A 13,364-nucleotide genomic window follows, 5' to 3' on the forward strand; every position below is an offset into this window, starting at 1 on the left:
CAGATGGCACCAGGCTGGCAGCAGGATCAGCAGCCCTCAGCCTCTGGGTTAATCTTTGCCTTGCCAAGATTTGGGCATGTCTGAGCTCTGCTTGTCAGGGAGATGGAGGAGCTGATTTGCAGTGAGTCACTGCACAGCTCCTTTGAGCTGCTCACATGGCAGCCTCCCAAACCAGGCATCTGAGGGAACTTCACTTTCCTGCACCACAGAAAATGCCAGGCAGCTTCCTTCAAGTGGAGCCATCTATCCCTTCTGTCACAGACATCTTTTATGAAAAATCCTTTCCTTAGGATTTTTCCTCCTGAGAAGCTGGGAGGCCTCAGGAACAAAATGTAAACAATGATTATCTGCTGCTGTGGAATGCAACAGGTGCATCTGTGATTGGCCCATGTTGGTTGTTTCTAATTAATGGCCAATCACAGCCCAGCTGGGTTGGACAGAGAGTCCAAGCCACAAGCCTTTGTTATCATTCTTTGCTATTCTATTCTTAGCTAGCCTTCTGAGAAAATCCTTTCTTCTATTCTTTTAGTATAGTTTTAATATAATGTATATCAAAAAATAATAAATCAGCCTTCTGAAACATGGAGTCAGATCCTCATCTCTTCCCTCATCCTCAGACCCCTGTGAACACCATCACACCCTTCCCTCCAGTCTGGGACCGTGGGCTGCAGCCCCTGCTCAGACCTTGCTGCCAGGAGCATGAGCCAGCCTTGCCCAGTGGAGGGAATTGATTTTTCCACTTCTTGGCCATCACCCCTCTAAATGATCTACTGGGTGACTCCAGGCACACTTCATTTCATTTATTTTTTTTTTTTCTCATCAGCTCTTGAAAGTTCCAGTTGGGTCTCTTTAATGTCTTCCATAACCTTGTGAAAACACAGCTCTGGGAGCTGGGCTTTCCCAGCAGCTCTGCTCCAGGGATGCAGCAGGGCCATTCCAGCCAACTGTGTGTGTGTTTGTGTGCTTTGCCCTGCAAGCTCCAAGACCTGCAGAGATGCCTGGGACAGGATTCTTGGCTCTCTAATACCTGAAATGAAAGCCCAGGAGCAGAGAGCTGGATTGAGGAGATGGCAGTGGGACACAGAGGTAGGAAATGGAAAGCAGAGAGGGAAGGGAGGCTGGAAATTAAGCAGAGAGGCTGTAATGGAAAGGAGGGCAGCCAAGGCTCTCTGCAGGCACAGCATGGCACAGGGATGGAGATTCCTGGGGTCCTGTGGCTCCTGGAGGTGAAATTGGAATTGAATTCCACTGGAAATGAATCAGGATGGAGGTTGGGCTGTGCCATGTCTCAATAGTGAAAGGAAATGCTTGTGGAGAGTGTGACGGTGTTCACAGGGGTCTGAGGATGAGGGAAGAGACGAGGATCTGACTCCATGTTTCGGAAGGCTAATTTATTATATTATACATATTACATTAAAACTATACTAAAAGAATAGAAGAAAGGATTTCATCAGAAGGCTATCTAAGAATAGAAAAAGAAAGAATGAATAACAAAGGCTTGTGTCTGGGACAGAGAGTCTGAGCCAGCTGACTGTGATTGGCCATTAATTAGAAACAACCAACATGAGACCAATCACAGATGCACCTGTTGCATTCTACAGCAGCAGATAATCATTGTTTACATTTGTTCCTGAGGCCTTTCAGCTTCTCAGGAGGAAAAATCCTAAGGAAAGGATTTTCCATAAAAGATGTCTGTGACAGGAGAGTGAGCTCCTTCCACAGCCAGCAGGGAAAGGCAGTGGGTCTGTCCCACTGGGAAACCTTCAGGAAAACGGCCTGGAGAGGTAAAGGAACAGGTCAGGGCCCTGTGGGGACATGGAGACAGACAGACACAAGGGACCTGCAGCAGGAGGGATTAATGGGCAGAGAAAGCACTTGAAGATATGGAACTGGTAAGGAAGAAAGTTGATTTCATGTTTTTAATTCTGTTTTCTTGTTGCAGACATCTTTCATGAAAAATCCTTTCCTTAGGATTTTTCCTCCTGAGAAGCTGAAAGGCCTCAGGAACAAAATGTAAACAATGATTATCTGCTGCTGTAGAATGCAACAGGTGCATCTGTGATTGGTCTCATGTTGGTTGTTTCTAATTAATGGCCAATCACAGTCAGCTGGCTCAGATAGGGAGTCCGAGCCACAAACCTTTGTTATCATTCTTTCCTATTCTATTCTTAGCTAGCCTTCTGATAAAGCCTTTTCTTCTATTCTTTTAGTATAGTTTTAATATAATACATATCATAAAATAATAAATCAGCCTTCTGAAACATGGAGTCAGATCTCCATCTCTTCCCCAATCCCAAAACCCCTGTGAACACTGTCACATTTTCTATTCCCTGTTTTTAATTCTAGGCAAACTTCTTTCAAAGTACAAAATCTTTCACTGTAAGTTTTGCATTTTCTGGCTCTTTTCCCCTCATTTCAGTCCCTCTGAAGACCCTTGATGTGCAGTGCCCAGGTCTGGATGTGCACACAGTGGGTTGCAAGGGGCGCTGAATTTCTTGACTGCAGCAAGAAAATCAGGTTTGAGAGAGGCTGAGGGCTGTGTCAGTGACCCTAGGGCTGGGGAAAGACACAGATGGGAGGGGGCAGGAATGGTGCCACCCCAGGCCTGCATGGAGAGTGATTTGAGCAGCCCCATCATCCTTACAGCTTCTCCCTCTTCCTCTGAGCAGGGTTTGCAGCAGGGGGAGATCTCAGCCCGTGCAAAGCCAGCCTGGCTGATCTGTGCCTCAATCAGCACAATCCCAGGGCAATGTGGGATCTGAGCATCCTCTGGTTACACCTTGGAAACCCTAAAAATCTGCCTCTACACCACCCACAGGGAGCTGACACCAAGGCTGGGAGACGGAATTGCTTTTGTCACCCATTGGGAACATCCTAGGGTAAGGGACACCTGGATGGGACGCTGCCACATCCCTGGGATTGACCCTGAGCTCTCCAAAAGGAACATTCCAGGCTTGGGGTGTACAGAGCATTGGCCCCAGTTTGGGGAGGCAAAGCAGAGCTGTGAAACACCTGATGGGGTCAGGGGCACAGGAGCCTGGCACTGCCCTGAGCTGGGCAGAACATTCCTCCAAGGCAGATGATGGAAAATCATTGTCTGGCACTGCGCTGCTTGAATTTGGCCTTGGATTTGAAGGATTTGATGAGACAGGATAACGCTTCCCAATAATTTTTGCCCCACATTGCCCAGTGTATACTGAAATAAGGAGACTCTGGAAGGTCAAACCAGCTGAAGGCAGTGATCTGCTGGAGCTGCACACTCTCTTTGATTAATTTTATCTTTTGTCTTCTTTCAGGCTTGGTCTTAAACTGGGCCTTTGATTGCATCAGGCTTTTGTCATCATTTCTGAGTGCTCAGCTTTTGAAGATTCACTCCTGCATGAAGTTCTTGAAAAGAGCAATAGTCAGCAGCTGTACAGCAAAGCAGTTTTTCCAACAAGCATTACTGTAATTAGGGGGAGGGGGATGGAGCTTAAGAAACACAATTTTAAATACACAGGGAGAATAGATAGGACAAGGACAGTGCAGAGGCAAACTGGGATCATCACCTGGATTTCAGAGCTTGTCCTCTTGCTGGCTGGAGAAGATGGTCACATTTTGAAAAAATAATAATCAAAAAGTAGATTCTCACCAGTGTGAGCCTGATCATTAGATATCTCAGTGATGTGTGATCAAATCCTGAAATGCCCCAGTGATGATGTCTGACCACTCCTGGAGCGGGTGATGACAGTGGGAGAGCTCAGCATCCTCCTCTCCAACCCCAAATGCCCCATGTGCATGCCCAGAGGGAGTGTTCTTGTTGTCTCTTTCCCAATGGCTGCACTTTTGTCATCGTGGCCACCTTCCCCAGGAGCCTGCTGGGTCAGTCAGGTGACAGAGGGCTGAACCAGAGCAAAGCAGGGTTAAGGCAGTGCTCAGCAGAGTAGGGTGTGGAGTGGGGGGTCACAGGGGTCCTGACTGGGGTGCAGAGCAGTGGGGCTGGTGTGGAAGGGCTGTTGAAGTGGGAGAAGCTCAGAACAGCCACAGGGATCACCTGTGGGGCAATGTGAGGGATCAGCCTCTGGGAGAGTTTCCAGGATAATCTGTGGGATGGACAGACTGCAATGCAGCCCAGAGGCTAATTGAGCGGGTAGTGGGGTATGGGACAGGCTGTGGCACAGCTGAGGGGACAGGAGCCCCCAGGACACCCCTGCAGTGCCCAGGGCTCTGTCCTGAGACACTCCCAGAGCCTGCTCCAAGCTGGCAGAGGAATGATGTGAAGCAAAACTTGCACTCCCCAAAAGAACCACCTTGCTGCTGCCTCTGAGAGCTTCAGAAGCACCACTGCCTTCAGCCTGAAGGGCCAGCCCAGCTCTGACTGCCAGGCAGCTCTGGGACCCACTCAGCCCTCCGGCCCTACAAATCCCCTTTGTGGAGCAGCAGAGCCCTGCCTGCCTTCCCTGGGGCAGCAAACCCCAGACAAGGACAGGCCAGAGCCAAGGAGAAGCCACAGCCAAGGAGAAGGCACAGCCAAGCCCTTTGGCCTCTGCTGGGGTCGGTTTTGTCTCTCTCTGGCTGCACAGAGGGCTCAGGGTGGGCAGGGTGAGCATCCCTGCTCTGCCCCAACCCGCACAGCACAGAAGAGGCCAGGAAATGCTTTTGCAGCCCCTCCATCAAAATCCCCAGAAAACCCAGAGTTCATGCTGTCAGGACAGGCTGTGTGCTGCCTGTACATCCTCTCTGCTGCCTCCCAGCTCCGTGCCCGAGCCGTGCCCGGCTCCGCTGCCCCGGCAGAGGGCACCCGGCATCTCTCCGGGAGCATCGCTGGGGCTGCGCTCCCTCCTGCCCTCCTCGGGACTGATGCCTCTGCCAGGAGGCTCCACATTCCCCCAAAAAACAAATCCCTCCGCTCCGGGGGTGGCACGGATGGCGGTGGGCGAGAGGATGGGGTTTGTGGTTTCTCAGTGCTGCTGGAGCTTACAGAGGGGGAAAAAAGCGCCTTCTGTCCCTGAGATGGTAACGGGAGGGATGTGGAGATGGAGCTGCTGAGTTTGGAGTGAGACGGTGCAAGCCTCGGCTGGGTGTCTGAAAGGACACTTCCAGCACAGGGCACTTCCAGACGGGAGCGTGTCACTGTGCAAGCAGCTCAGGAGAGGCACTCATTAATAAATACGGTCCTATTTCAGCCTAAAATTAAATTATATCTCTTAGCACCCCGATGAAGGGGTGTTTCCTCCTCTGCAGCCCCCTTGGGGGATAAATGCCGCTTGATCCCGAGCTGGTGAGTCCCAGGGTCAGAGCCCGAAGGCGGATGCCCAGCCTCAGAGCCACGGGGTTGTTGCTATGGGGATGGAGAGGGGGCTCGCAGGCAGCATCTGGAGCCCGTGCCTCTCCCCGTCCGAGGCAGCTGGATCCGGAGCGAGGCAAAACTAAAAGGAGGTGGCAGGGAGAGACAGAGGCACAGCAAAATGCATGCATGTTAGAGGAGGGACCTTCCCAGAATGAGAGTACGGCGGGATACAGCGGAGCGGGGACACCGAACTGTCGGGCAGCGCTGGCTCGGCCGGCTGGGACAGAGTTGATTTTCTGCTCTGATTGACGCCGGGAACGAGCCCGCTGCGAGCCCAGCCGCGGCAAGATGGGATCGGCCTCCTCCACTTACCGGCCCAAATGCATTTATTTGGACATTGACGGAAGAATCCAAAAGGTACTTTCGCTGTTTTTGCGGCCGCTCCCGGACGGGCTCCGCATCCCTTTTCCAAGGGAAGGGGGGGACCCTGCGTGCCTGCTGCTTCGTGCACGGGTGTTTATTTAAAGGGGAAGGGGAGGCTGGCACAGGGGAGGGCTGGGCGCTGCCAACACCGAATCGCTGCCAGCTCTCCCTGCCGCCGTGGGGATGCTCGCTTTCGGTTTCCCCTCCCGGAGCAGCATCGCTCTGTGTTTACAAAGTTCAGCCCGGGGCGAGGTGTCCCCTCCAGGCAGTGGGAGCAGGGATCGAGCTTTCCGAGCTCCTGGGGGCTGGTTCTGCCCCCGGGCACCTCGCTCGGCCCGGCAGTGCCGGGGGTGCGGGACCCTCCGCCGCCCCTGCCCAAGTTAATGCTCGGTAACGCCGATAATTCAAACTTTGCCTGCCTTGTTTGGTTCAGCACGGGTCAGAGCGCAGGGAGAAACGTGTCCTGGCTCTCTCCGAATGTGTCCTGGCTAAAAGGGAGAGCTCTCACGCTGTCGGGCTGACAGCCCGCTGCTTTTAAACACAAACAATGCCGACGCCTTTCTGCAAGCCTTTTTTATTTCCCCCCTTCTCTTTGTCAGCGGTTCTTTGGCCGCAAACCAAGCGCCTTTTCTGTAACAGAGAGCTCCGGAGCAAGTAAATTCTGATTTGCAATATTCGCATCACTCTCGCCTCCTTGCTCTAAATTTTCTGTTCAACCAATGTCGCCTTTTGGTTTTGATTTTGTAAAGAAGCAGCAGCGATGCCGTGTCCCTTTCTCTCCCCTGTGGTGTGTGAGTGAATGGAGAGCTGCTGCTCGCAGTCCCATCCCACCACACGCCTCCACACTGCCCTGGAAATTCACTACCACCGCTCAAAGTCACATCCTTTGTGACTTAGGAGAGCGAGAGAGAGAACAAGACCTTGGAGAATCCAGATCTGTGCCGGGTCCCCCAGAGAAAGCTGCTCCCCTTGATCCATCTCAGACGTAGCTTAGTGGTGATGCTGGTCCCTGTGCTGCCGTGAGATTGTCCCTGCCGGCCCTGCTGAGATGAGGGCTCTGATTCTCTTTTTCCTGCATTTAATAAATTGGTTGTTCAATAAATTGTGCCCCCCGTGAAGCACGGATTGAATGGAGCCTCCTGGTACCTGTACAGTTCAGTACAAAAACTGTACTGAAATTTTTGTACTGAAATTTTTGTTCTGAAATAATTTTTGTACTGAAATTTCGGAAGGGTGGTGAGTGTCTCCATAGATGTCGGTAACGCACAGTGTTTGTCATCTATGCTGGATTTAAAAAAAAATACAGCATTTCTCCAACCAGCCTCTGGAGAGTACTTTTAGCACTAAAGGCACGGGAGAGGCGCAGTCACATGAGCAGGCAAATGCAAACTCAGGCAGCATTAAAGGGGGTTTAATCTCGGTCAATGTTAACTGTTTCTTTTGTCAGATGTGAAATCCCGCCCGTGTAATGTTTGGAAGGATTCCTGAAGTAAAAAAGCCATGTAAATGGGGTTCACCCAGCGGTAAGCAGGGCACAGCTCAGATTCTCCTGCCTGCTCAGTAACATCATTAGAAAGAAGCAGAAGGGAGGGGGGAATAAAAAACAGCAGCCCTTAATCTTCCAAGGAATGCAGCAGTGGAGGCTTCTGAGGGGAACTCATTAAATCAATGCTAAGCTTCTTGTCCACCAATAACGAGGAACAGCTTCATTATAGCAGCACTTGTTGAGTTTGGAAGGGCTCAGCTCCAACCCCAGCTGGCACTGGGGACCGAGCATCCTTCCCCAGCTCTGCTTGTGGCTGCAGCTGCTCAGAGCCAATTTTTGCGTTTCCATGGCCTCATCCTGAGTTTCCAGCGGTGCTGCCGCAGGGTGTGCTGTTGGCTTTGGGAGGAGGAGGAGCTGTTTCACCTCGGTGCGGGGTAAAGGAAGGGACAAACCCGGCTGCCTCCCCCGGGACCCTGCACTGTGCAGGTGAGAGCTGTAAATACTCTGCACCAGGAGAGTGGAGCTAAACTAAGTAGGTTTGTGTGCTGGCAGCTCCAGAGGGGCACAGCAGTGAGGGCAGAGGGACCTGCTGGTTATGAAAGAAGAGCTGGCTGGCTTTGAAATCCTTCCCAGGAGTTATTAAAATAAAGGAGGCACCATCAGCCCACTGGAAAGCAGGACGGTGCCAGCACGTCCCAGAGGAAGGGCTGAAGGCCATGTCTGTCTGTCACAATGTCCTTGTGGGCAAAATGTGCAGCCCAAAATGTCCAGCCCACAGCTGGATAATGTGTGGAGTGGTGGGTGAGCAGCTGGCTCACAGGTCAGGCACGAAGGTTTGGAGTGAAGGGGTGACATCAGGCTGGTGTTCAGTCACTGGTGGGGTTCTGGAGGGCTCCTGTGCCTTTCAGCACCCTCACCAACAACCTGGGCACAGGGCTGTAATGAATGCTAAATAAATGTGCTGATCACACTGAATTGGGAGGAGCTGTTGGCTCCCTCAAGGCCAGGGAGGCCCTGCAGAGAGACCTTGACAAATCTGAGGGCTGGGCAGTCACCAGCTGGATGAAGTTCAACAAGGGAAAATGAAGGATTCTCCACCTGGGATGGGGGTAACCCTGGCTGTGTGCATAGACTGGAGAGTGAGATGCTGAAGGCCAGCACAAGGAAAGGGACTGGGAGTCCTGGTTGAGAGAAATTGAATATGAATCAGCAGCGCCCTGGCCAGGAGGGACATCCCAGTCCCAGGGCCACCAGGCCCAGCATGGCCAGCCAGGCAAGGGAAGGGATTGTCCTGCTCTGCTCTGGGACACCCTCACGTCGAGTGATGGGGGCAGTTTTGGGCACCATAATATTAAAAAGTCATTGAACTATTAGAGAGTGTCCCAAGGAGGGCCATGAGGATGGTGAAGGCCTTGAGGAGAAGCTGTATGAGGAGCTGCTGATGTCACTCGGTCTATTCAGCCTGGAGAAGAGGGCACTGAGCTAAACTGACCTTCCAGAGGCACAGAATTGCCTTCACCACAGCATTGGGATCTCCTCCAGAGCTGGCTGAACACCTCTCCAAGCTGGGGCAGCTTTAGGAGGGACCAGAGGTGGCCCAGCCCAGCAGATTCCACCTGTGAGACCCCAGGCTGGCAGAGGTATGGTCATGCAGGGAGGGAATATCAAAGGCTGTGGGATTACAGCCATTCTCCAGATCCAGGGCTCTGCACAAAACAGCTTCAAAGGAGCTGGGTGAAAAATGAAATTCCAGCGTAACATTTTTCCTGTCCAGCACCCATGTCAGGAGATGCACAGCTGGGGGAAACAAGTGCTGCTCAGTTTATTTATTTGTAAAGGATCTCTCGGGATCTCTAACTCGTCAGTGACCCCGAGATGTGTTAGAAGTCTCTTTTCCCAGCCCAGCGCTTGAAGAAAGAGTCAGAGCTCTTCATTTCTCAGTCTCAAGGTTGTTTATTGTTCCTTATCTATAAAATTCTTTCTCCTGTCCAACTGAGGTCTGTTCAGCAGGACAGTTCCAGGCACTCTGCCTGTCCCCGGGTTGGTGTTGTGTTTTTATACTACAAACTACGTGTACAATGTTTACAATTACTTTCCAATGCCTATCACCTATGTTAGACAGTGAGCTTCTACTCTAAACCCATCTGAAAGTACCAACATCACAGCAGAAGATGGAGGCCAAGAAGAAGAAGGAGAAGGAGAAAGGCTGGACATGCCCAGATCCCTCCATCTTGCCCCCTTGAACCCCATTCTAAAAACCCCAAAAATCTATTTTTCACCCTGTGATAAATTCACTATCATTCCATTTAAACTGTCGTGGCTTGCAATTCTTCATCTAAGGTTGGTAATTGTCTCTATGGGTCACAATCAAAACCACAGGGGGACCTTGGGCTCTGTGCCAGGGTCTCTGAGTCCCCTGGCAGGGGTCTTGGCATACAGGACAGCCAGAGGGGTGTCCTGAATTCCAAGGATCTTCTCAGCCAGCAGTCCATCACCCACTTGCTTGGACACACAGCTCCCTCTGCACTGCTCAGGAGCAGCTGGGGCTGAGCACACAGGGGCTGAATCACCTCCATGTGCCAGCCCAGCCTTGCTCTGCTGCCAGGCCCAGGAGAGCACAGCAGAGCAAAGGGAAGAAGCCCTGGCTCTGTTCCATGTAGGATAAGGTGATCTCAACAAACCCCCATGGACTGGGGTTTCTCCTCGTTCCTGGAGTGCCACTAGATGGGGTCAAGCACCCAAACCCCCAATATCAGTGGAGAAGTGCCAAATTTAAGCCAGATATTTAAGCCAGATCTGGAGTCTTATTTTCCTTCATACTGTTATTAACCCTTTGGCTTCATTTTGGAGAAAAACTCCTATTGAGTTGGTTTTGAATTAAAAAATCCACCAGGAAAAAAAAAAAAAACCAAAACCAAACATTCCCCAGCTCATGCCCAATCTTTTTTTTCCATGGAGAAACTACTGGGAACATTTTCTTTTGACCTTTGAGATTTAAATGGTAGCAGAGCAGAACCAGCCAGTGGCCTTATTCCCAGCAGGATGGCTCCATGGCTCTCCTTTTTAAATGTCACAGGCTAGTGGCTTTGCTTGAAGAGTTTTAAGGAGTTCATCTGAGAAAAATGCTTCTTTCAAGAGGATTTCTGTTTCCAGTGTCTTAATCAACATCACATTTGTAACAAATATGGAAAATCAGAGAGCTACAGAGCCTGAAGTAACTGGAAAAAAAGATGACTGTTGTCTTTGTCAAGGATTCTATGAAATCACTCAATGGTATTTTCCCCAGAAAGCAAGTAAAGAATTTTGGAGTAGTTTTGCTGGTTTATTGAGTCATTCTGGATATTAAGCAGAAAATTTGCTGCTCCTTTTTTTTTTCCTTTTCCTCAAAGAAATGCTTTGAGTTCAAGATTTCTGGGTATCTACTGACCTGTGTTGCAGGACACTGAGCCATCCACAGCCATTGTCCCTCTTGGCCTGAGGTCCCCAAAGAAGAGGACAAGGCTCAGACTGAGCTTTGGTGCCAGGGTGTGATGATGTTCACAGGGGGCTCAGGTTGAGGGAAGAGACGAGGATCTGACTCCATGTTTCAGAAGGCTGATTTATTATTTTATTATATATATTACATTAAAACTACACTAAAAAAATAGAAGAAAGGATTTCATCAGAAGGCTAGCTAAGAATAGAAGAGAAAAGAATGATAACAAAGGTTTGTGGCTCACACTCTCTGTCCGAGCCAGCTGGGCTGTGATTAGCCATTAATTAGAAACAACCACACGAGACCAATCACAGATGCACCTGTTGCATTCCACAGCAGCAGATAATCATTTACATTTTGTTCCTGAGGCCTCTCAGCTTCTCAGGAGGAAAAATCCTAAGGAAAGGATTTTCCATAAAAGATGTCTGCAACACCAGGGTTGTTGCATCAAAACATCAGCGCGCAGGAATCGCTTCTGTCACGTGAAATTTTCCTTTCAATTACAGCAGCAGCATCTGTGCTATGAATGCCCAGATTCTAGCAAAGCCAACAGATTTTTCCAAGGCTCACCAGGCTATTTTTAACCTGCAAAACTGGATTCAGATGAAGAACAAAACACAGCAGAAAAAACAATGGTGTGATGGTCCCTTTGAGGCGATAAAGTGTTTTTGCACCCCCACGACTCTTTCAACACAGCAAGGCAAGCCCATGGAGCCCATGCTGTGTCTGTTTGCACTGAGAATTTAGGGGAACACCCTTCCAGCTGCCAAACACCAAAGGGGTGCACAGGGTGGGTGTTGATGGCAGTCAGGACATGGGCACCTCTGGGGGATGCTCCGTGCCACATCCTGCTTGAGCACGGTGAGCCATAGGAATGTTTTTGTGGGATTAAGGCCACTTTCCTAATGCTGGCAGAGCTCTGTGGGTGTGGGAGGGAAAAGGTGGAACAGCCTGAGTCTGGCCAGGTCTTGGCCGGCCTTGGCATCCTCACTGCAGCTGGCCCTGGTGAACTCCAACTTTACTTGGTGTAAAGCAGTGCGAAATGAGCAGCAGGTTCCTTGAACTCTGTCACATTGCAGCACATAAACATTTTAATGACTAAAAGTGGCTTCAACTCATGCTTTTTAAAACATGAAGGATAATGTCACACATGGGCCTCTCTCTCCTCTACTCCCCCTTCTCCTTCCTCTTCAGTGGGGGCTCCTCAGAGCATTTAGGGGAACAAACCATGATCCCAGCACAGCTCTGTAATTCCAGCACAGCTCCAAAATTCTTCCACACCCATCACCCAGCAAGGCTTGTTTACTGCTGTTTATCTTTGTGAAGTCACACTCAGTATATTGTATTTATTGCAGTTTATGTTCACACTAGTCCAGACAAAGTGTAAGTTTAACACTCTCAGTCTAACACTTTTCTCATAGGTAACTCTGGTGTTACCTATGGGTTCAGAGCAGCCAAATATAGCTCATTCTCCTCATAAACAACTCTTCTGGCTCCTCACAAACAGGACAAAATCATTCTGTTTCTAGAACTGATGCCTTAATTTTAACTTTCATATTTTCCAGATTCTGTACTGCATTAGTACAGAACTCTGAACTTCATATAAAGTGTCAGCAAGTTCTCCTCACAGTTCAGTCAGACAAAACAATCCTTTTCCAGCCTGAGAACCAAGGACACTGTTGCAGCTTTGGGCCCAAAAGTGCAAACAACAAAAAGGCCCAAAAAGTGCAAACAGCAGGGAATTGAGGAGAGCAATCTGGGAGGATGGGACTGCATAACCTGAAGCTGTAATTGTAACAATTAACCCCAATATGAAAATGGACCAAAACTTACAAAAGTGTGAAAACTCGTGACCATCTTGGGAGTAGCCTCAGCCAGGCTCTTGTACTGCCCAAGGTGTATCCTTTGAAGGCTTTTTAAAAAATCCCTGCTTTATTCCTTTAACACTGTCCAGCCTCTGTTCCAGGCAGCCTCTCAAAGCATCAGAACCTTCCTCATGAACTTGCTTATACAGATTCCAGCCAGTCTTTTGCTGGTCTCTCCTCGAACCTGCTTTTCCTCACTCCATTAATTACCATTTTCCTTCTAACAGTCCCCTATTACCAAGCCAGTGCCAATGTCAGACTTTAATTGTGTGAGCAGCTTGGAAACAAGCACTTTCACTCACAACTACTGAGAACATTTGGTGCTGAAGCATCCCTATTATCCAGTTTACAAAACATTTCAAGCCTCATGCCTTCGTGTGCTGCAGGGTTAATTGCACTTAGAATCCATTAGCAGCAAATGTGTGCCCTTCTTGTGTTAAGAAAAGCCAGTATATAGACATTTGTGTTGTTTAAGGTTGGAATAAAGAATTTTATGAAATGTTTTTATTTTTGCTGCAGAAGATAGAGAACTTTTCGCCTGGCCCCTCACAATCAGCCTTGCTCATTCCTGCTTGTGTTCTGCCATTAATAATTAGCACTGACAGAGGCAATATTTGCAATATGCCCCTTAGTACAGTCAGTAGGTTACACAAGTCTCTCCTGAATGCAATCTCCCTTTTTCTATGAGCCCTGATGACTCTAAAAATCACTGAGATCCTTCTTTGCTCACAGGGGAAGAGCCAACCTCTGCCATGCTGCTCCTCTCAGTGCCAATCTGCAGGGCTGCCCTAGGAGTGCACCATGGACATTTTTCTTTCCTAAAAAGAGGAAAATCCCTTTTCCCAC

At 49.6% G+C, this 13,364-nt stretch overlaps 1 protein-coding gene across 2 annotated transcripts in view; it reads left to right on the forward strand.

Annotated features, from left to right (window-relative positions):
* The first annotated feature begins 4,990 nt into the window (after positions 1-4,990).
* PDE9A (phosphodiesterase 9A) overlaps positions 4,991-13,364 on the forward strand; it is a 57,875-nt gene continuing 49,501 nt past the window's right edge. The window contains exon 1 of one of the 2 annotated variants that reach the window (XM_064705838.1): positions 4,991-5,686. In XM_064705838.1, the coding sequence (XP_064561908.1) occupies positions 5,618-5,686 (69 nt within the window). In that variant the 5' untranslated portion in view covers positions 4,991-5,617. The remainder of the gene's footprint in view (positions 5,687-13,364) is intronic. The other variant, XM_064705865.1, reaches the window with a different exon arrangement.

Source organism: Zonotrichia leucophrys, chromosome 1 (genome assembly GCF_028769735.1).
Source record: "Zonotrichia leucophrys gambelii isolate GWCS_2022_RI chromosome 1, RI_Zleu_2.0, whole genome shotgun sequence".
Classification (NCBI taxonomy): domain Eukaryota; kingdom Metazoa; phylum Chordata; class Aves; order Passeriformes; family Passerellidae; genus Zonotrichia; species Zonotrichia leucophrys.